This window comes from Xyrauchen texanus, chromosome 28 (assembly GCF_025860055.1).
Source record: "Xyrauchen texanus isolate HMW12.3.18 chromosome 28, RBS_HiC_50CHRs, whole genome shotgun sequence".
NCBI classification, from domain to species: Eukaryota; Metazoa; Chordata; class Actinopteri; order Cypriniformes; family Catostomidae; genus Xyrauchen; species Xyrauchen texanus.
The window spans coordinates 8,146,061-8,169,269 of NC_068303.1; the positions used below are offsets into that span (position 1 = coordinate 8,146,061).

At 36.8% G+C, this 23,209-nt stretch overlaps 1 protein-coding gene across 1 annotated transcript in view; it reads right to left on the bottom strand.

The window, feature by feature from the left end:
• Positions 1-23,209, bottom strand: part of LOC127622257 (mannosyl-oligosaccharide 1,2-alpha-mannosidase IA-like) — a 145,570-nt gene that overhangs the window by 110,120 nt on the left and 12,241 nt on the right. The window contains exon 2 of the mRNA XM_052096292.1: positions 1,799-1,895. Coding sequence (XP_051952252.1) covers positions 1,799-1,895 — 97 coding nt within the window. The remainder of the gene's footprint in view (positions 1-1,798; positions 1,896-23,209) is intronic.

The following is a 23,209-nucleotide window of genomic DNA, read 5'->3' on the forward strand; positions in this document are numbered from 1 at the left end:
AAGAAGCAATATATACAATATTTATAATTGCTTTTAGAGAATAGATCTTGAATAGAAGTATATTCTGTCTTTATTGCATTCACAGATGTATAACCAAGTGAAAAAATACACTTATATATAAGATATATTCTCTTAAAGCAAGTCTAAATATCTTGTATGTTGCTTCTCAAGTAAATGTATCTTGTTTTAAGGATTTTGTTTAGGTGTTTTAAGACAAAACACTTGATAACAATAGGATTTTTTGTAGTGAAATTGTAACTGAATTAAACTTATAAAAAATTATTTTAGAGGTATTTTTAAAAGATAAGTCCTGTTTAGAGTTAGCATGTTTATTACAACCTTTTCTGTCGGGGCACAAGCGGAATAGTCGGTTAAGAGATAATGATTAATCGTTGCAATAATCGCCCGAATAGTCGAATTCTTCTTCTAATAATCATTAGATTAGTCAATTATCAAACTAATAGTTTGTTGTATCCTTAATCTGTTGCACTATCCCCAGTCGAAATGTGGAAACTCCGACTCTCCGAGTTCGTTTCGTGAATCATTACAGCAACAACAATACGGAGCATCGCGGCTTTCCCCATAGGAGCGAACACTTGGGGAGAAACACACACACACACACACCAGGCGTGTGGCAGTGGACTTAATGCACTGAAACAGCACATATACAGCAGGCGAGTGTTTCGAACAACTAGAGAGAGCGCAGCTAAATGGAACAGAATACAGCGTCTTCAAAAGTGAACCTCAATTTAACATGCATATTAAAAACGTGATGGTTATGGCGTCTCCTGTTAAGCCAACCACGATTTGAAAATAGGTGGTTCAGACAGTCAATAACAAAAAAATGGCTCACGCTTACTACGATTACTACGGTAACCTGAAGGAAGAACATCATGTGAACATCAAGAGATGCACGTTTTGCACATTCTTTCATTGAGTTGGGCAGGAAATCTTCACATAATGACAAAATATGATGCATTATATTTTGATTATGCAATATTTTGCATATTTTGTAACATATTATTTTATACCAGCCTACAATTATGAATAAACTGGAACAACTGGACACAATACACTGGAACAACAAGATGCAATGCAGCAGTCAAAGATGTCTGTCAGACATGTTATTATATATACAGTTATGTATATGTCATTGCCCTTCAAGTACTTGACAAGTTAATTAGTTTGAGTACTCAAGTAGACAAAATGCCCATCCCTACTAAATAGCATGGATTATATTATATATGGCAAGTGCCATAACAATATGACTGAGAGTGTTTTATTGTGTTGTTGCTGCCGAATTATTCATCTATATACAAACCTCACAGGAAGATAGCCTATGCTTAATAAATACTCAATTTCTGGATTAGTATGCCCACTCACAACCTGAAATTTCAGCTTCTAAATTGAAATGGGTCAACAATGTGACAAACAAAGGAAGCACAACATTTCTTTTGAGGGAGTAAGCCAAATTAATGTGTAAAAGCACTAACAAATATCAAGGTTTCGTTAAAAAATTTTACCAGAAGTCTTCTTGTTTGTACACTTGAAAAGCTGAAATATGCAAGTATAAATCCAGACCAAGATTACAATGTCAGGCAGAGTCTTACTGAAGCACTCAGAATGGGTAGATATCAAAAACCTTTTTGATAGAGGTCGCATAACCACCTGCGCAGAATTGATTGGCAGTTCTCACTGCTAACCAATTTACTGTTGTTAAGAGACGAGAAGCCGAGGGCTGTGTATGTGCATGAATCATAGTGTCATGGTCAGAGAAGCTCTCCAGACAGATACTCACCAAACAGATTGCTTGAGTGGCCCTGCTTAGAAACAGGACGCAGTTCGTTAGAGCCCCAGGCGTAGCGCTTGTAATTGTCCCAAGAAAACTGCATCATCTGAAAAGAGAGGGATAGACAGACATAGGGGGTTACATTTGTGACTCTGGACTCATTTTGAGTGAAAATTCCTCAGTGTTTGCTACACAATTCAACTCTTGCAGCCTCACCTCTTTTAATATAACTATAAAAATAGCTACAAATTAAAGCAACTACAGTATTTACTAATAGGGCTGAAAAGATTATTTGACGTTATTGACAACGTCAACAATACAAATTTGTTGACAAATAATTCTGTTGTCGATTAGTCATTTCATGAGACCATATGAAACTCTAATGATGGCATGCAAGAGTGCCAGACGCACTCTAAACATCTCAAACAGCTTAAGGTGCTGTAGATCGCAAAGTATGTATGATAAGTAGCTGCAGAAGCAGCATCGTGGTGAAATAACGTTCAGCTTGGAGCGCTGAAGCAAACCTTGCATGTCAGAATATCTAAAAAGGAAACAGCTCTGCATTATATCTTCCTTATCACCCTTTAATAAAGTTCAATTAAAAGCGGGTCATGTAAATAAACAAATGCCGAAACAGCATGATCTCTGTGCAGTCAGAGACGCTTCTTTGAGTCACGTGAAGTGATCTACTCTAAGGGGTAGAGATTGAAACTGCACCCGGCTGATGCACACTCTCGCAAGGAGGCGCTCATCTCTCGTGTGCGCTGGCTGGTGACGTATTGAATAATAATACATTGTATGTGATGCGATGTGAGTCTTACCATGAAGTAATCAGCGATATGCAGCTCTATTAAAAAGAGCAAGTTTGTTTTTCGGGAGTTAAAAATTAATTGGGAATCTTAGCCCATTATACACTGCGACAAAATATGTTTTTGGCTTGTTTTCTGATATAAATATTTAATACTCCTTTAAAACAGTGCATTACTAAAAATAATCGTTAGTTGCAGTACTATTTACTGTAGAGGAAACAAAGAAATAGATCGATATATATGTATTATTTACTATGAAAGAATGATGACGATTGTGGAGAAACAATTATTGGAGAAGGGTAAAATACATGAAGTAAATTGTGTGTTAAATAATCCATCTTCAGTTCAGTCATCCTTAAAGCTTCAAAGAAAGTGGTTTTAGATTGCAGTACTTGCTCTCCCTAGGGGTGCCAAGTAGCAGGTCAAGAAAAAGAGACCTGCTGTTCTCTGTGAAGAGTGTCAGACAGTACCACAGAAGAAAAAAGCTCTTCACACACTCTTCATGTCTGGATGAAGTCATTTGCAGCCTCGGCAGAGTCTTCGAATAGCAGCCAACTGGCTCCAGTGAAATTAGATCAGTTTATCGACTGCTGGCATAACTTTAAGTGTGTCCTAATCATGTAACTCTCTTTGCTTTCAAAGATAGCCACTCAACACCAAATACAGTGATTGAAAAAGTAAAGATAAAGGAGTGGTGACTAAGTCTTTAGCTGAGGAGTCCTTAGTCCAAATAAGGAGAAATACCATGCAGTCCTGCAGGATACCCTTCTGGGCCACTCTCAAAAAGGGAAAATAGACAGACGCTGCCGTTTATTCATACTATTCAGAACCATTATTGTGAAGGTTGTGCTGCTGCTGAATCTAAAGCTCCATGGCAAAACAATTATATATTAGTTAATTATATTATGAGCTTGTAGTACAGAGTTAGAAATCAACCAGGGCTTAGAGCACAGATATTCAAAATATGCGTGTGTGAGTGTGTGTGTGTGTGTGTGTGTGTGTGTGTGTGTGTGTGTGTGTGTGTGTGTGTGTATGTGTGAGCGTGTATTTATCACTTTGTGGGGACCAAATGTCCCCATAAGGATAGTAAAACCCGAAATTTTTGACCTTGTGGGGACATTTTGTCAGTCCCCATGAGGAAAACAGCTTATAAATCATACTAAATTATGTTTTTTGAAAATGTAAAAATGCAGAAAGTTTTCTGTGAGGGTTAGGTTTAGGGGTAGGGTTAGGTTTAGGGGATAGAATATAAAGTTTGTACAGTATAAAAACCATTATGTCTATGGAAAGTCCTCATAAAACATGGAAACACAACATGTGTGTGTGTGTGTGTGTGTGTGTGTGTGTGTGTTTTATCAAGCATTTGATATTTCTTTATTTTCTATTAAAGGCCTTTGTTCTACATTCTAGCCTTTCAAGTTATGGATTTACGTGACCATTTCAATTAGGCTAATTGAATCAATTGTAGTATTTCTTTACATTGACTGCATGCTTTTACACGATAGAACAACATTAATGCGTTCATAAAAGTAAAACAAATAATTAAAAATGCTAGTGAAAATCAATTCCAGAGGGCAAATATTGCCCCGTATTCAAAAAAGTTAACTTCTCACACTGTTGGAGTCTGAATAAAAAGTGTTGAGAAAGACTGGCCCCCAAAAATAGATAGTGCCATTGCATTATCCTGTCTGGTTGCATGCAGCAACAAACATACAGCGCAACATCAATTAGTGATGTTAAATTTTCAAGCAAATCACTTTTAATTAACTGGAAATTGGGAGGTAAAATGGACTTACGTGTCCTGAAAATAATGTCACAAATGAATGCAAAAAATGCTTAATGGTCCTAAATATAGCCTTCATTGTCTTTATGTTTTGAATATTTTCAGGAAAATACGACAATTTTCTTGATAGGTTTATGGCAATCACTCCAACATGTCAATGCACATACACTTACAGAGCACTTTATTAGGAACACCTGTACAGCTAATTATTCATGCAATTATCTAATCAGCCAGTCATGTGGCAGCAGTGCAATGCATAAAATCATTCATATATGGGTAAGGAGTTTCAGTAAATATTCAGAAATTTGATCTCAGCGTTTTCCACTGTGGCATGATTGTTGGTGCCAGACAGGCTGGTTCGACTTTATGGCAGCACGATTCATAGTTGTTGATGATTGCCCTTGATATTGTAATCACGATTATTAATGACGATTAATAGATAAAATTACTGTGATGTCACTAAACAAGCAACCGTTCTTCAGAACATCAGGTGGTTATGAGCTGCAGTTTATTTTAAGCATTAATACTTTAATAATGTTTCTTAATGTTACTAAAGGTTATTATAAAGGCATGGTTTATGTAGGTTCTTTCTGAACTATTGACAAAACCAGTTTTAACCAGTCAATATGGGATCGTTTTAGTTTTGTTAGCACATTTTTTTACCTATGATAAATAAAACAGTGCAACATTTAACGAAATTAATTAATTCAAACTGCTCACAAATGTTATACAACAGCTTCTTTTCAAGTGTCATGTGATGTTTCTTTAACACAAATTCTCGTGTGCCATAGCAAACCCAGATGAAATATACCGTAAATCAAGTATATGGATGTCAGACTATTCGAAACTTGCGCATAAGTATTGGTTGTCATTACTGATTGGACTGTACTGTAGACACGCGCCATTGCCGTTTCATTGCTCAACGCACATGTCTGGGATTGGTTAGAAACTCAACCGCTGCAAAAACACATTCTAAATAGAAACCATTAACGCAACTTAAACTGAATACTGTATTCATCAGTTTTTACAATTACATAATCGTGAGAGCAGTAATCGTAATCACGATTACTTTTTCAATTAATTGTGCACCCCTATTTGAGTTGTTCTGTAACTGCTGATCTCCTGGGATTTTCACACACAACGGTCTCTAGAGTTTACTCAAAATGGTGCCAAAAACAAAAAACACCCAGTGAGTGGCAGTTCTGCAGACAGAAACGCCTTGTTGATGAAAGAGGTCAATGGAGAATAGCCTGACTGGTTCGAGCTGACAGAAAGGCTAAGGTAACTGTGCAATTGCAGTGAGCAGAATAGCATCTCTGAATGCACAACACGTCGACTCAAGGCAGATGGGCTACAACAGCAGAAAACCATGTCGGGCACTTTATTAGGACCATAATGTTTCTAATAAAGTGCTCAATGAGTGTACTTTAACTCCTGCACCCAGTGTCCAAAATTAACTTTTTAGCCCACCAGACAAGGTGGCTGGTAGATGAAAACATTTACCAGCCAGTTAGATTTCTTACTGGCCATTTTTATTATTAGTTTTAGTTATTTATTTTTAATGTATTATGCAAGTGGATTTTACAGACATGAGAGACAAATAAACAATAATGTAAGCATGTTTAAAAGTGAACTGCTTTTTTAAAGAATTGTATCGTTTTATTATTTATGAAAAATTGAATTGACAGATAGTCCATTTAAAATTATTTTTCAGATTATTCACTTATTACAACAAAACTAAATTTGTATTTTAAACTACATGTTGTCATATCAATGAACAGTAAGTAACAGTCATGAGCCTGAAGTACACATAACACAGTAACAGATCTTGTTTAATTTGGAGTGAGTCAGTTAATTCAGTCAGCTCCAGCTGATTCATAAGTCTATTTGATTTACTAAAAAGAGATGGCTCATGGATTTACAGCTAACTAGGGATGTCCTCATTGTTTGTTTTTTAGAACGTGTACCACTACTTCCATTTCAATCCTCGCCGATACTGATACCCATTTTTTCTGAAATCCATATCAAATGGATATCATCAAAATTGTGTCTCAATAAGTACATTTAATTTTCAGCATAATACTGTGTTAGTTTTATCAAATGAGGTGGTGTTATTAAGAACCTCACAGCACAATCCAAAATACATTTTAGTTATATTTGTCAAATAAAGTGCTTCATAACAGAGAAACAAATATTGATATTGCTTAAAAATTATACAATTACTATTAATTTATTATTATTATTAATATCACTACAAGTAGTAGTATTAAGCCCTATTCGGACAGGATTAGTTTTATATGGGGACGTGGGGTAATGTAATATTTTCCAGAGCTTCTCAGTCATTTTAATCTTAAAAATAACAATGTGTTTTACCTACTATAATATGGCCTGTAAAAATAACCCCTGGTAATATTAATCTAGAGCAAATTTACATGTTAACAAAAAGCCCATAGATCTGCACTTTTCAGCACTTGAGACCTTTAGATATAACAGTTTCTTAAATTCTCAGAGTGTCTGAACTGGATGTTGGTCAAGAGAAGACGCCAGATGCATTTCACAACTTTAGATAATGCTGGCTGTTATATAAGACTACATGTTTGTTTATTTCACCAGTTATGTTGTATTTAGCCAGATCAATTCCAATCAATTTCTTCTAATAATCACAGATATGTATATGCTCATGTTTAATATTTCCTGTATAATTCATCAGAAAAGTATACATTTTCTAATAGGTCAGTTACAAGTGACAGCTGTGTTTAAATGCTTTAGACACACCCAACAGAAGTTTTCACCTCCAGAAAAGCCAGTCGCTACATGACTCAAAGTGATTATTAAACAGCAAATGACTGCTATTTAATTAAATAAATATGTAGTCTGTATGAAGTGAATTAGCGCTCTGCTAGCGGTAATCTTCTACAAACAGAGCATGTGAGTGTGTGGCAAGGAGCTCATAAGAGCAGCTGGCATCAACACAACACCAGCTCCACACATACAAGTACATGAGCGTGGTATCCCTACTACTAACTGAGACTTTCGATGAGCAGCGAAACTAGCTAATGAGAGCTATTCCATGTAAAGACCTGCAACTGAAGACCTACAGAATCACATTGATGACAAAACTGGAACATGTTACATTATTTTACCAAAGTGCCAAAGTGGCACGACACTGTGAAATTTCTGTTTTGCTGGTGAATTGTACCCGCTTTGCCGCTTGCTGGGTGTAAATTTCGGACCCTGGCTGCACCCCAGCTTAAATGAACAATCTTGTGAGGTGGCACTTTTCAATGAATAAGAGCTCTTGTAGCCCAAATGGTAGAGCACTGCACTAGCAACATCAATGTAATGGGTTTGATTCCCAGAGAATACACAAACTGATAAATATCGACTTGGAATGCACTGCAAGTCATTTTGGATAAATTTTTTAAATGAAAATAAATGAATCATTTCACTAATCAGTTTGAGTCAAACTCAAGAATTATCAGTCTGAATCAGTCTGAATCAGTCTGACAACTCTGAACAGAATCAATGCGATTTACAAAGTTAACCGACTACCTCAACGAATCACGAGTCAGTGCTTTTGGTCATCTGTGAATTGAAATGATCAGGGAACTGTTACTGTGGGGGGGGGGTTCTGCTTCATAGAAATTGCTTTCTCGAAGAGGATTTTAATACCTGCAAATTCTAATATGTCCAGCGTAATCCTATCATGTGTAAATGTGCCTGCCATCTGTCTGCAGTGTTCTGACTGATCGATTTATGTTTCTCAGACAGCAGTAGGCGCCAGTGACGTCAACGAACAACAAGGTTATGGACCACATGTGAATAATGCTGTGACGGTGTACAAAGGGTCAGGTTAGAACACAGTGCAAACAGTACACAGAACCCCAGACAACCTTCAGAGGCTGAAACAACACAAGCAGAGGGGAGCGTGAGGTCTGGCAACCCTGGGAGTCTGGGACTGATATGGGACACGATGATGCTTGGAATGGCACTTTTTCTTTATTTGATCAACTAGCGTTTGCCTTGATCTTGCCCTCACACAGGTCTGTTTAGAGCAATGTATCTCCCCAGACAAAGAGAGTGGCATCTTAAACGCCCTGGCTGACATTAAACCCCACGGACTGTCAAAGAGATCAAACAGCTGCTACAGGGTGGACGTGCCCGTTCCCAGTGGGCCATCTCCTTCTTGGAATACACCGAAAACAGAGTGATGTGAAATGCTAAAATCATGATACAGACAAAAATAACCATGTAAAATGTAAAGCCAATATCCAAAATATAAACAGACTATTTCTTTTTTAATATGTAATATGAAATGTGTCCAGTATCCAACCAGATCTTAATGTGGATGGCCTGCCAGTATAAAGGGCTTTTGGGTTGCAAATTAGGAATGGGTGAACTGATCTGATACCTGGATCAGTATCGGCTCCAATACTAATGTTTTTAACTGGATCAATTATTGGTCGATTGAGTCCAATCCAAATGACAAGCTCCACAAATGACTTAAAAAGAACCATAAAAGCACCATTAAAAGTAGTCCATATGACATGTGTGTTTTATTCAAAGTCTCTTGAAATCACATTTTGTGGTTACCAACACTATGACACATATGCTGTCTATTGAGCTTAACTTTTGAAGCTGGAATTTTCCTTTAAGTACATATAAGATTTTAAAAAAACGTGCAGCGAACTGGCTTCTTGTCTACTGATGACTTTCACTGGAATTACTGTTAATTTTTATGCTAAAGTTTAAGTTTGCATTTCTTTTCATAAGAAAGAGAACCCCAATCAGTTCCACGCAGTGAGGTATTCATATTCTAAACTGATTAAGTAAAAAACAACACTGGTATCGGTTCGGGAGAGAACGTTTTTTATCATGCATTCCTATTGCAAATTCTACTGATTTAAATTAATCACCAAGGTAACATTATCTAGCTCGCTAACACAAATAAGGCTTTGTCGAAAGTCTTTGAAGAATGGTTTGAAGACTACAAACCAATCAGTAATGCTTTGTATTATGTGCCATTGTTTGTTTTGTGTTTAGTTTAGATTTTTAAAGAAAAGTTAATAAAAAAGATATCATATTATTTCTGACACAAATACATGGTTACAAATAAAATTGATAATTTATTTTGGTGGAGCCAGTGAAAATGATATCTGATATTTTCCCCTCCTTTTATATTTAAATGTTGAGGAAATGGGGTTGGCATAGCGGGCTAAATGGGGTAAATGGGATCCAAGAACATTCAAGAACGGATCTGAAGAAAGGGTGTTTGGTTTGGCCAGGGAGGGAAGGAAGGAAGGAAATAAGGGAAATAAACTGTGTGATATTGTAAGAATAAATAGGCAGCAAACTGGGCTTTTGTAGTTTGGAGAGAGACAGATACCTAAAATCTGTAGGCAAGCAAATGCACAGAAAACTAAACCTGAAACCACAACTCTGTCTTCGCAATCTCAGTGCTTTGAAAAATCCCTTGCACACGTGCCTCCATCTCTTTAATACTGTAATTGCTCTATTCTGTCTTGCTTTTATCTTGTGTGTGTTAATTCTACGCTTTCCCACTCAGAGAACTTTCTATTTCTATTGCAACAGCTGCCACCTTAACTCTGCAAATCCACCCACTCCTTCAGTTCCCGGTCTGCCCCTGATCCCAAACCCTTCATCTGTAATTGTACTACCCCTTAATAAACCTCTTTTTCCTTACACCACGAGGGACCAATGCACGCAGATTGTGCATTTTCCCTGTTAAAAGAGAAAAGCAGTGTAAAGTGGATTAAGACTTCAAAAAAAACAAGTCTGTAGTCATAGATCTGTAAAAGGTTCCCAGAACTAGAATTGACCACCCCACTGTTTCTCTAGAATTGTGCTCTGTTATGCATGAATGCATGGAGTATTTATGTAAAAGCATCCAGTTGGATCGATGCCAGGTATTGAGACTTGCCCATGTTCAAAAAGCTTGGTTTTAAGATATCAGCTCAAAAAATAAAAAAGTTCTTGTCCAGCACACCATCAAATACAAATTTTAATACTTTCATTTTAAAACGGTGGGTTTTGGAACCAAATATTGGTTCTGAATTTACAGGAACCGTATGGTTTTCATGATATACAGCGTTAGCAGTGTATTCCGATTCTCAAACAAATGACTCTTATGAGCTGGCTCCATTTAGTGCAGTGTTTCCCAACCTTTTTTCTGCCACGGCACACTTTTTAAGACTAAAAAAGACTAAGGCAAACCACTATCCCACATAGGCTAACCATCGTCAATATTTTTCCTTTTCAACAACTTGTCCATGTTTTCTGTCCATCTTAGTAGCATGTTTACTTGTAATGTTTAAAATTGGCTATGCAAAATTTCTCAAAAAATAGACCTTCTCTTCAACCGTCATATTGACGGACAGGGTCACAAAAAATTCTGTCATAATCTATTATTACCGTCATTTAAATTTTCATATTTTAATGATAATAAGACATTTAATAGCTTTTAATTTCGTTCACATTTTCATTTTTAATCATGAACTTACAGGACAAGCATATAGCAGATTATGCATTTATTTATTTATGAAGAGAACAGATGAACAACAGAGACACCACACGAAGCAGGTGAATGTTTTTTCCCCCCGCAGTGACAGTGGAGGCCACTAAAATATGATCAACACAATATTACAAAAAACAAATATGATTAAAATATAAACAAATGACAAAAAATTAACTGAATAGAACTCAATCAACAAGTTAAATATTCCTCCTGGTCTGCATCGACTTAAACTCGCCTGTGCATAATCAAACGCATCAAGGGAGACTGATGCTGAGGCAATTGTCATTAGATTTTGTGTCTTTGCCTCGGACAGACGACTTCTCGTGGCACTTTTAATTTGGTTCTGCAGGCTGAACCCAGCGTCAAGCACCGCATTGCCCTCCACAGGACAAGATTTGCAGAAAGCATCACAGAGGGGCGATTTTGCGAGTTTGCCAAGTAAAAAGGGTGTGCACAATAAACGTTGAAAACATGTAATTGGAAGAGAGAAAAAAAGCTTGCAGTTGCTTTGATAGCAAAAGTAATAAAAGGACTCGTTTATGTTTAGGTCTAAGCATTTTCTTGGTGAATTTAAATTAATTAAATAGGTGGGGTCTCTGATATTCATAAATGATAAGGTAATATTTAATTAAAAGAAATTATGAGACATTCAATGTCTCCACAAATTTGGACAGTTTTTAAATATTTCTTGTTGCTTAGTACTCTCAAAGACATTTCTGGTGAAGCAAAAACATGTGTGAAAAATCAGTGACGTCACTTTTTAGACTTCATTGTATTCTGCAGAGCTTACGTGAGTCACAAAAACCCTTAACGCATATAAAAATCAGTCACTTTTGCCCATTAATCATTGCTCTTCACAATCACAAAAGTGACCGTTTATGGTTTCAAAACGCCGAATTACTCCTGAAAAGGGGAGTTTGGATCAGTGAATTATTATTTTATTTTTTTTCATTCATTTATTTATTTTGTAGAATTTTATAATTTTCCACGGCACACCTGACAGCCTTTCACGCATGGCACAGTGGTTGGGAAACATTGATTTAGTGAATCAAAATCAGTTGTACATCAGTCAGAGCAGTTACTCAATGAATCTTACTGATATGCAAGTAATGACTTTTGTCATGTCCAACTCAAAAATAAATGCTACTATGTTATGTGATGTTGTACTCAAGCCAGTTATAGGGAAATAACATATCGGCAGGTGATCAATTATCGAATTGCATTTATGTCACTAAAAAGTCTGTGTAAACATGCCTTTTACAAGAAATGTATAAAATGTGTTTCTGATTTCTATATCTATATCTGCACTATTTAAATGTGAAATGATCTCATCATTTGATAACAGACTTCTAAGGGCAGTAAATGCATTCAGATATGCATTTCTTATTTCCAAATAATTCTCCCTCATATTATCATAAATGGAACAGTTACGGAATCAAAACCAGAATCGTTAAATTCCTTACGATTCCCATCGCTACAAAACAGGTTCCTCTGCTCACTGGCACTATATTCAGATGTTCCTGCATGTAACATTTCACTACAACTCATTTGACTTGCAAGTTGCAGATTTAACAATCCGCCATTTAGTGTCATGTGTCAGAGCAAATCAACTGCTTCATTCAAAGCATTTACACTACACCTCCTGTTGAATCTAGGCAAATCCAAGTAATTTACACCAGCTGAGGCTTTATCCTCCGTTTTTAAATTCCAGAAAGGTTTTGTTACATAATTACAACTAGGACTATGGGAAGAGAGAGTACCAGAGATATTGCGTGCCTGCTATTAAGAGAATTAGGATTATGAGCTCCTCTGCCCAGTTGTACATTCTTACACGGTCTCAGAATCTTCAGCATCTTAACATTCGGTAATATATTCATCCCTTCTCTTAGCACGCTCAATCTGTTCCCAGCAGGGAAGTGGTTTCGCTCTTATTTACAACTTGTTGTTTACTGCCTTGGTGGTGCTGTTTGAAATCCATGCACAGCATTGCACCGCAGCAGTTTAAAAACATAAATCAATGAAGAAGGCAACGCATCTCCATTTATCGTATGGTGTAACCTACCAAAATGCATCCACTGGGGTCTGAATAGCCCAGGAGAGGTATTTGTATTCCATCTCTATGGGAGAGATAATGTGAAATAACAGAACAGGGAAAAGCATACAATATTACCTCCATTCTTCACGCAAAACTCAGAGAAACACAGCACTATGCTCATAAAACATATTACTCATCTCCCCAGCTTGCTCCATGTGTGGTCTTGGCTGCAGTCACAGAGGAAGGAAGAACAATGTGTTTTCCAAGAAAAACAGGACCTTGACAAATGCGAAAGGGAATATGAAACATGATGGTGTTTGGCTGGTGAAGAAAACAGGCAAAAATGAGTTGAGATCTGAAACTTTGAGTCAACAAAAAGGTGTACAAGCCTACTACTAGTTTTGGAAATGAAAAATTGAGAAGGCACTTGCTGTTTAAATTAAGTTGTTTACTCAACCTCATGGCTTGAGAGTTCCAGGCATACTGCTGTGAAACTGATCATCAGAAAACCCTAACAGTGCTGTACTGAATAGGAAACATACATTAAGACTCATATAGCATTTCACTTTTGCTTCCCCATTTAGGATAATAGGTTGTGGAATGAAATACACCAAAGCATGTATGTTGCTTTAAAGTCCTCCTGGGAAGTTCCACCTTGTTTGCTTGTAATTGCAATGTGATTTACGTTAAAAGTAATTTTGGTTGTAATAATATTAATGGCTAATTTTATATTTCTTCCTGTCTTAGTTATATTTCTTTATATTTTTCTTATATCAAAGGATGTACATTGCATTCAGAAAGTATTCAGGTTGTCCTTCTGCAAGCTTCTCCCATCTCCACACATTATCTCTGAAGCTCAACAAGAGTGACCATCAGGTTCTTAGTCACTTCTTTTACTAGAGCCCTTCTCCCCGATTGCTCAGTTTGGCCAGGCCGCCACTCTAGTAAGAGTCCTGGTTGTTCCAAACTTCTTCCATTTAAGAATTATGGAGGCTGTTTTCAGCTGTTATTTTGTAGCCTTCCCCAGATCAGTGACTTGAAATACTACTGTCTCTGAGCTTTGCAGGCAGTTCCTTTGGCCTCATGGCTTGGTTTTTGCTCTGATATGAATTTTCAGCTGTGAGACCTTATATAGACAGGTGTGTGCCTTTACAAATCATGTCTAATCAATTGAATTTGCCACAAGTGGACTCCACTCAAAGTGTAGAAACATCTCAAAGAGGATCCAGAGAAATAGGATGCACCTGAGCTAAATTTCAAGTGTCATAGCAAAGGGTCTGAATACATATGTCAATGTGATATTTAAGTTTTTATTTTTAGTACATTTGCAAAGTTATCATAAATCTGGTTTTTGCTTTGTCATTATGGTGTAGATTGATGTGGATAAAAAATATATAAAGCATATTAGCATGATGCTGCAACATATCAAAATGTGAAAAAAGGAACTACACTGTATTTTTGATGTACTGTATATCTGAAGCTGCATTTGTGCATTGGGATTTTTGATGAATTTACATACAGCTTACAAACAAATGCTTGGCTCTGTCACTTCTGGGTTCTTCTGCCACCCCAGAAAAAGAAAACTCGCAATGGGCACTTGCCCCAAAAAGTGCAGTTTGCATGGTTTGAAACACAGTTTCACAGTAAAGTATGATGTCTGATGGTAGTTTTTCATTTTCATATGATGCGTGTCATATGAAAATTAAAAAACTACCTCAGGCTTTAGAAGTTAGTTAAATGTGTGAAGATGTTAAATCTGGGATTGTTGATAGTTGTTAACATAAATAAATAAAACCATAAATTTCCCTTTCTAATAACAACTTTTATTAACATTAACAAACATTAAAAGATTAAATTGCCTAAAAGACTATTAAAACTGCAGTAGTGCTCTTATCCACCACTAAAAGCCGCTGCTCTACAGAACCTGGAAGGAACGTTGCCTGCTGTGTGACGTCACGGTAATTTAATCTATAGCATTCTTTTTCTGCCACAGAGAATACGCTTTCTGGCAAGTTTGAAAGGTATTCTGCGTCAACAGTACACAAAATGCATACAAAACTACAATCAATGTTGTACAATCAATATTTACAGTGCAAAGTTAAGTATGACCAATACCAACTTCTGCCATGATTCTTTAATCATGCAATGCAGAAAGTTGTGGCTTGAAAATCTTGTTCCCCAACAGTAAATATAACATTGTGGTGGCGTTTATGTGCACTAATCTCATGAATAGGACATAAGTAGTAGGCAGAATTAATTCCATAAAGATTTTGTATGTTTATCAAGCAGCCTTCACAATGAGTATATTATCAGAATGAAACAGTCATTTTACTGATGCAGTTTTGCCAAAAATGCAGACAAGGTGATAGGAAGCGCAGTGCTGCTCAAGTTTAGTATTCAGAGGAGAGCACCCATAAGCATATTACAAGGAAAGTTTGATACAACTGTTTATAACTGCAAAGTCAGCAACAGGGAGTTCACACAGATGTGAGGATAGGATAAGCTTCTTCGGAACTTGAATGTATTGTCAAAAAGGGAAACATGCAGATTTTCCTTTAAACATTATTAAACTGTTTACTGTGTGTTGCTTTTGCGAAATTCTCGAGCGACTGATAATTTAATCATATTTTGTTGCTTGTGTTGTTTTTGCATTATGTTTGAAAGACTTCCAGGAAAATGCTGCAGTGGTGGCAAACCGACATTTTAGAGCAGACTGATGCTGATCGTTCTTGAACTGTGGATGCGCAGCATCAATCCAGAACCTCTCTAAGAGAAACTCACACACACTGTATATACACTTAAATAAATGTATACACACTATACACAGACACCTTAAACCTTGTGAGCACCCATCCTCCACACATGCTAAATACTATTTACTCTTATTTAGTACTGTATTTACTCAATTTCACACTAAATTTACTGGTATGTTGGTACTAAGTCGATACTAAAATTAAATATTTCAAAAATTAAAAGCAAAACCAGTCTTTCTGGAATACCGGTAGAACATAGTACCGATTAAATTCAGTACACACGCTCTGTCTATTTAACAGACGGCTGTTTTAAGTGTGCTTATGTGCGCATGTGCTGTGAAGACCCTAGAATACACTAATCCTAATCTTGCATACTATGAAGGAAGGTTAGCATGCAAAATTGGTATTCAGCCATAGCCTCGAGATACTGCCAGTTCATCAAAAGATGAGACAGTATTAATAGTAATTTATTTGAAGGATTTATCACTTTTTATCTTTTGCCTTGGTGACCTTTAGAGCTGCATGTTGGGAAAAAGGATTAAATTAAATTAGGCAAATGTTGACTAACTGTTTAGTTATTTAAACAAATGGGATGAAAGCCACTCATGCATGCACACGCTCATACAAAACGTTATTTTGTCGAGATTTTATGCAACAGGAAGCTGAAAGTTATCATATCTGCAGACAGCCTAAAGGAATTTATGTAAACACAAAACTTATAGGCAGCCATAAAACCACATGGTCTGATAATATCAACAGAGAAGCTAATAGGTATTACAACCTCGGTCAAAAGTGTGCTGAAACTGTTCTCTAGGTCTGGTGCAAAGAGTAATGATAGATTCTGCGTAAGTTTTTTTTTTTTTAACTGCTGCTTTTTTTGTAGCTGGATCTATGGTTAAAAACTTCCAAAATAGGCACGATACCATAATTTGCCGAGACAGTTATGATTCTGCCACGCCTGTAATTTCACTTCTCTTTAGAGCCCCAGAAATTGTACCGAAAATAGCAGGTTGCTCAGCCGTAGTAATAATGCCACTCCAATAGCAGAACTCAGAGATGTGAAAACACAATTAAGCTAAGATTTCCGGCTACACTGTGTCAGTAATGAAAATGTAGTCATTCATATGACAGCAGTTTCTTTGATGAGTGGCATGATGCACCAATATAAAAAAAATGAATTATTTTCTCCTCTGACAGGCCTAAAGATTTAAGCAGTAAAGAGCTTGATGTGTCATCCAGGCAATAGGGGTCAGGCTGAAGTCCACATAGCAGTCATATGATAAGGCACTAAATCAGTAGCAGAAAAACTTTTTTGCCCAGAAAAATAAGTGCATTTCAACTATAAACAAAATCATAAAAAACAATTAAGTTATAAATGTCTGTGACTGTCATCAAACAGTCATGTCTCATAGGCTACAATAACCAAACTGACAAATGGATCAGAATTCTCTTGTTCATGAAAAACAGCAACTATCATAAAACCAAAAAAATAGACTTCTTGCAATTATTTGATCTAACTGCAATTACTGTGCTCTTTAAAGGAATATTACTTACAATGGAAGTAAATGGGGGAAATGTTTGGAGGGTTTAAAAGGCAGAAATGTAAAGCTTATAATTGTATAAAAGAACTTACATTAACTCTTAATTCTGTTAAATCGCATGTATTGTTTAAGACGTGAAGTTGTTTAAATAATTTTTACAGTCATTTTTTGGGTTTGTTGACATTACACCGTCATAGGGTTTAGCTTTACACAGACAAGGTTAGCAAGCAATTTTATAACACAACAATCCTGCTAACACACATATTGTTTACATCTTGAGGCTTTACTTTTGAAACTGAGTATTTTAACATTTACGGATTGGCCCCATTCACTTTCATTGTAAGTGTCTCACTGGAACCCAGATATTCTAGGTACTTTTTTTAGAAAAGGCAAGTCAAAATAAATGTTTTTGTTTATCAATATTATGCCTCAAATGATGTCGCTTAACTTGTATTGATTCCAGATATTCCTATAAAAGACACAATAATCTCCACAGCATTGCGGTATAGCCTATATAAATTTTAGTGTTGTCAAATGTACCAGTACTTTGGTACCAAGTCGATACTAAAATAAAAAAGATGTAATGATACGAGTGTTTTCTGCAGTACCGGTAGTAGCAAACACCGACTCAATCCGGTACCAGCGTGCAGTATGACTGACACACGACAGCTTTAAAATGCTAACAGCATGCTCTGTTACTCCTTTTACACTGAAATGGACAATTAATGTATAAATCTGACCGCTCATCCACTGGAAACTCCACAGACATTGAGAATCATTCACGACACGTTGTATTAGATGACAGAGCACAGCACTAATCTACTGTGAACCACACAGCACATGTAAAATATATAGATTTATATAATTAAATCACAGCATTTGCTCTTTAATCTCAGCTCAGCTTTATTTATATTGCATTTAAAACAACACAGTTGACCAAAGTGCTTCAAAGTAATAGCAATTAAAACATAACAAATTACCACATACACAAACACCAGTAATCTAAAATACAAACACTCCAAAACTGTGTCCTACATTTAATTTGCCAGACTTCAAAAGGTCAGTGTAAAGAAATTAGATTTCAGTTGAAACTTAAAAGTCTTCAACGATCACACTGAGCTGCGTGTTGCAAACTGTTTATCCGGAAAAGTGAAGCTTCCGGCCAAAAAATAAAAGCACAATTCATAATAAAAGCTAGATGCCTGAAATTGAATAAAAATATATTTCAACTGTATACTCAAATGTATTATTCACTGTAATAATAATAATAATAATTAATCAAAATATCAAAAGCAAGACTGCTGTTGAATAAAAATGCAATGACATGTTGAAAAGTTATATCTTCACTTGTTAAAATTTTTATTGATTAGACATTGAAACATAACATTATAATATTAGCATATATTTGCAGTGGTATCAAAATTGGTATCAGAACCGTGAAATTTCACCAGTATCGATACCAACTCCTGAAATGTTGGTACCTTGACAACACTAATCAATTTTGGTTAAATGTAAATGCTACAAATAAACTATAGACACACAAAAACAAGACCTCATCTCAACCTTGAAGTATGGTGGTTAGTGGATAATGCATTATGAAGGGCATCTGGGACATTATGGGACAGTATCGAGAGACCAAAGATTTCCAATCATGTTAGGAATTTCAACAGCAGAATTGAACATGTCTAAGGTATATAATGCATCTATCTGTGATCTAACACTTAAAATAGAAATCAATGCAGCATGACAAAGCTCTAAACCACAGGAGTAAAATAACAACAAGCAGAAATTCAGCATTTCAAGTCAGCGTCCTCCTGAACTTAATTAAATTCTGTGCCATTATTTGAAAGCTGACCATTCATGCAATAAACCCTGTGTGTGTCTTCTACAGTTCAGAACAAAAACAAAAACCTGCTTCACTACAAACCTGAGAAGAATGAAAATGCTGGCCTCATTCAGATGAGCTGTTTCCTGAGACAGGGGAGTATGAGTAAGATGATCACCTTTAATAAAATCATTTAAATCTGACATTACAGCAGTGTGGATCTAAAGGGAGACAAGCTTGGATCTCCATGGGATTAATGTTGAGAGGGATGGGACAGGAAATGGAGGATGATAGATATTTATATAACTCCCAGCAACTGGACCAGTCTAAGCTGGATCTCTGAATTAGAAAGTAGTTGCTGGTTTCTTTTTAAAGGAACATTCCAGGTTCAACACAAGTTAAAGTCTACAGAAAGCATCTGTGTGCTGCTGTCGATTGCCACAGTATATAATTTAACTTGTCCTTTCGTTGTAAAAAAAAAAAAAAAAAAAGGCAAACGTTTTATTGAAGTCAATGGGGCAAAGCTTAATTTACAGTCTTCCTTTAGGGGTTTAGGCATTTGAGGGTAAAAAGTAATGAATTAGCATGTAATTGTATCATAAGAAGACAGAGTAAAGCCAAAAGTATACTTCGGTTAGACACCACTGTTGGGTGTATCTGATTACAATTATTTGTGCTAAAGTAATATGTATAATACATTTAAAATATGAATTCATATGTACGTCTGTTGGCATTTCTGTGACAGCTGAAGGGTGTGCGACAATGAATGAGGAATTATAGACGTTTTGAATTTGAGCGTAAAACAAAAAACTTTAATAGGAAAAGTGATTTAGAATGTAAAAAGTAAAATAATTAGTAATGTGATTACTTTTAAAGTATTCGTTATAGCAATATGATAAAACATTTTAGAGGAGTAATTAGTAATTTGTCGTAAATACTTATTTTGAATAACTTACCCAAAATTTAAGGTTGGTACGATTGCACACTGCCCGATTTATAATAGTCCTTTACGTTTGTTGCTTGTCAGACTGTACGATATGAACGCATTGATATCGCCATGGTACACTCTGCAACATTAGAAGACTCTACAATATACATCGTAGACAACTGTGGTCCCAATTGTCCCGATCAGTGAACGTGACTCACGAGTGTTGCGGAATAGAAGCGAAACAGCAAAATTTGCCCATCATGGAAGAGCATTTTTTTCTCTCTCTCTGAAAGTCAGGACATCAGCATTTCATACTGTAGGTAGCCTACAGTAATAATGAGCTACCACAAGCTTCATTATTCCTTGTTCATTGTGGGTCAGTAAACTTCTGACCCACTGAAAATAAATAAAAGCTGAAATAAATTATTCTCTCTACTATTATTCTGACATTTCACATTCTTAAATTAAAGTAGTTATCCTAACTGACCTAAGACAGGGAATGTTTTCTATGATTAAATGTCAGGAATTGTGTAAAACTGGGTTTAAATGTATATGAGTGCAACTGAACTTATTCGGGATACTGATGATGATGGCCGATCGCTGACTGCCATGTGCAGCTTTGAGGGTTAATGACCACATTTGTGTGTGTGTGTATAAGCAAAATCACTGAAAATAGAAGACAATAAAAAAATGACAATAAAAAAATTCAGCTGTGAAATGGTAACAGCAATGGAACACTGCCCATCGGGGTCACATGAGATGAACCTGTGACACAGCATGCCAGAAAACAAGTGCAGCTCAAGAGGGGTGGACATGTGCCTCCCTGGCACAGGAGCTATGGCTAGCCTGGCAGCCCACACTACCACACAAGCTTTCTATTTCTCTCTCAGGCAAACAGAGCTATTGATCTAATGCCAGAACCCACTCTCAAGAGACAACCCAGTCCCACAGCTGAAAACAGGAAGGCAGAGTTAAGTTACAGCATTTTCCATGGCACTCTAAAGGAGAGTGTAACCATGGCTGCTGGCCAGTGGTGTGCCACGAGGTGCATCCTCTTCAAGTACGGAGCTATTCAATGTGCTCCAGTAAGACAGTTTCTCATATTTATGTCTGAAAGGGAGTGTGGCGTCAAACACAGGATGGTTGTTTTTCTTTCAAATATAGCAAAAAGGAAGTGTGTGAGCCTCACGCCACACGTAACAAAAATATCCTTTTCCTATTTTACTACAAAATCTTATTAAACAAATAACAAATTATGCTTTGCATTGCCAATATAAAATGAAACCTATTTTTAGGGCCGTTATGTTTTTTACATTGTGAAACTTTTTAAGACAATTACACACATTTCACCCAACAATTCTGATTACCACAATGCAAAAAGATGGTAATTATGATATTCTTATTTCTGGCGGCTAATTATTATTTGGGCGGCTGTGGCTCAGGTGGTAGAGCGGGTCGGCTGCCAATCGCAGGGTTGGCGGTTCGAATCCCGGCCCACATGACTCCACATGCCGAAGTGTCCTTGGGCAAGACACTGAACCCCAAGTTGCTCCCAATGGTAGGCTAGCGCCTTGCATGGCAGCTCTGCCGCCATTGGTGTATGAATGTGTGTGTGAATGGGTGATTGGGACACAGTGTAAAGCGCTTTGGTAACCTCTGATGTTAGAAAAAAGCGCTATATAAGTGCAGACCATTTACCATTTAAATTGTAAAGCATTCATAAGCCTACATCATAGTAGTACTCCCTTCTGTTTTGTCACGGAACCAAAATTTCAGTAGTCAATACCGATACCAGTGAAATTTTACGTTTCTCGATACCAATTTCAGTGCCACAGCATAAATATGCTAATATGAAAATGTGCTATTGTGCACACACATGATTAGCTTATTTAAAAAGGTAAATAAATGAAAAGAAATGCATGTTTCCTTCAAATATTTTTCAATCAAGGATGCATTGTTTAAGTGGTATCTGAAATCTGTTTTATTCTTTACCAAATCATGTTTTCCTTTATGTTATTATTATTATTATTATTATTATTATTTTACAGAACTCCATGTTTTAGAGTTTCATTATAATATATAATTTAATCGTCAAAATGGTGTCTTAAAATTCTTAAGATTCTTAAAACTTTGTGAAAATAGAACTGTTCAAGATGTCATTGCATTTTTCCCCAAACCTTTATCCAACAGCAGACTTGCTTGTGATAAATTTCTGTCACAATTTCTTCAATTTCAGGGCTCTAGTTTTATTATGACGTGTATTTTTTGCCTGAATCTTCACTTTCCAGATAAACAGTTCGAAACACGGAGACTATTAAGTCATGTGTGAAATCTCATCTCTTTACACTGGCCTTTGAGTCTGACAAATGTAATGTAGGACACAGTTTTGGAGTGTTTGTATTTTGTGTTTTAGATGACTGGTGTTTGTGTATGTGGATATTTTTAAATATTAAGACCCTGCGGAGACCACACCCGCCCAGCGAGGGGGAGGTAAAAGTGGTGAAATACACCACATGGGCTTTTAGGTCACATGCGGGAAGTGGCGCGGTGGTAGATCCCGCCTCTTCGGAGGAAGGAGTTGCTACAGACAAGGTGACCAGGGGGCAGCTGGAACTGCCCAAGGGAAACGCGGGTCCACTCATAAGGAGACCGTACCGCAGAAAATACACACAGGTGGAACGTCCACGTAGGAGCCCTAACCTGCGGAGCACCTATTCCAGTACAGGGTAGATTCGAGTACCCGCAGTGGATTGGGTCTGCGAATTGCCGTGTAGAGAAGGAGAAAGCCGCTGAAGTGCGCCGTAGATCCAACAGCAGTAATTGCTCAGAGGTGAGAGGGAACAGGTGTGTGACTCGCAGCTCGCTGCATATGAACATTTCTGAATGACACAGTCGCATTTCTCCGCCTTTATACCCGAATGTCCGGGGCCGGGACATGCAAATTCTGTCTGCCTACTTCTCATTGCCCTTTTTTCATAGTTATATGAAAAAGGATTATTCGGTGCTCAAGAGAGACCCCTAGTGTCACTTCTTCGACACAACATCGAAGTGAGCGACAGACGGGAAACATTAATTTAACAAGTACACAAGCATGTACCACTACAAGTTAGCCGATTTTGTTTGTTGGTTTATTTGCTAAAAGTTAACCTTACCTGTCGAGGTCCTAGTCATAGCACAGCTGCATTCATCAGTAGTTTTGGAGGAGGACTTG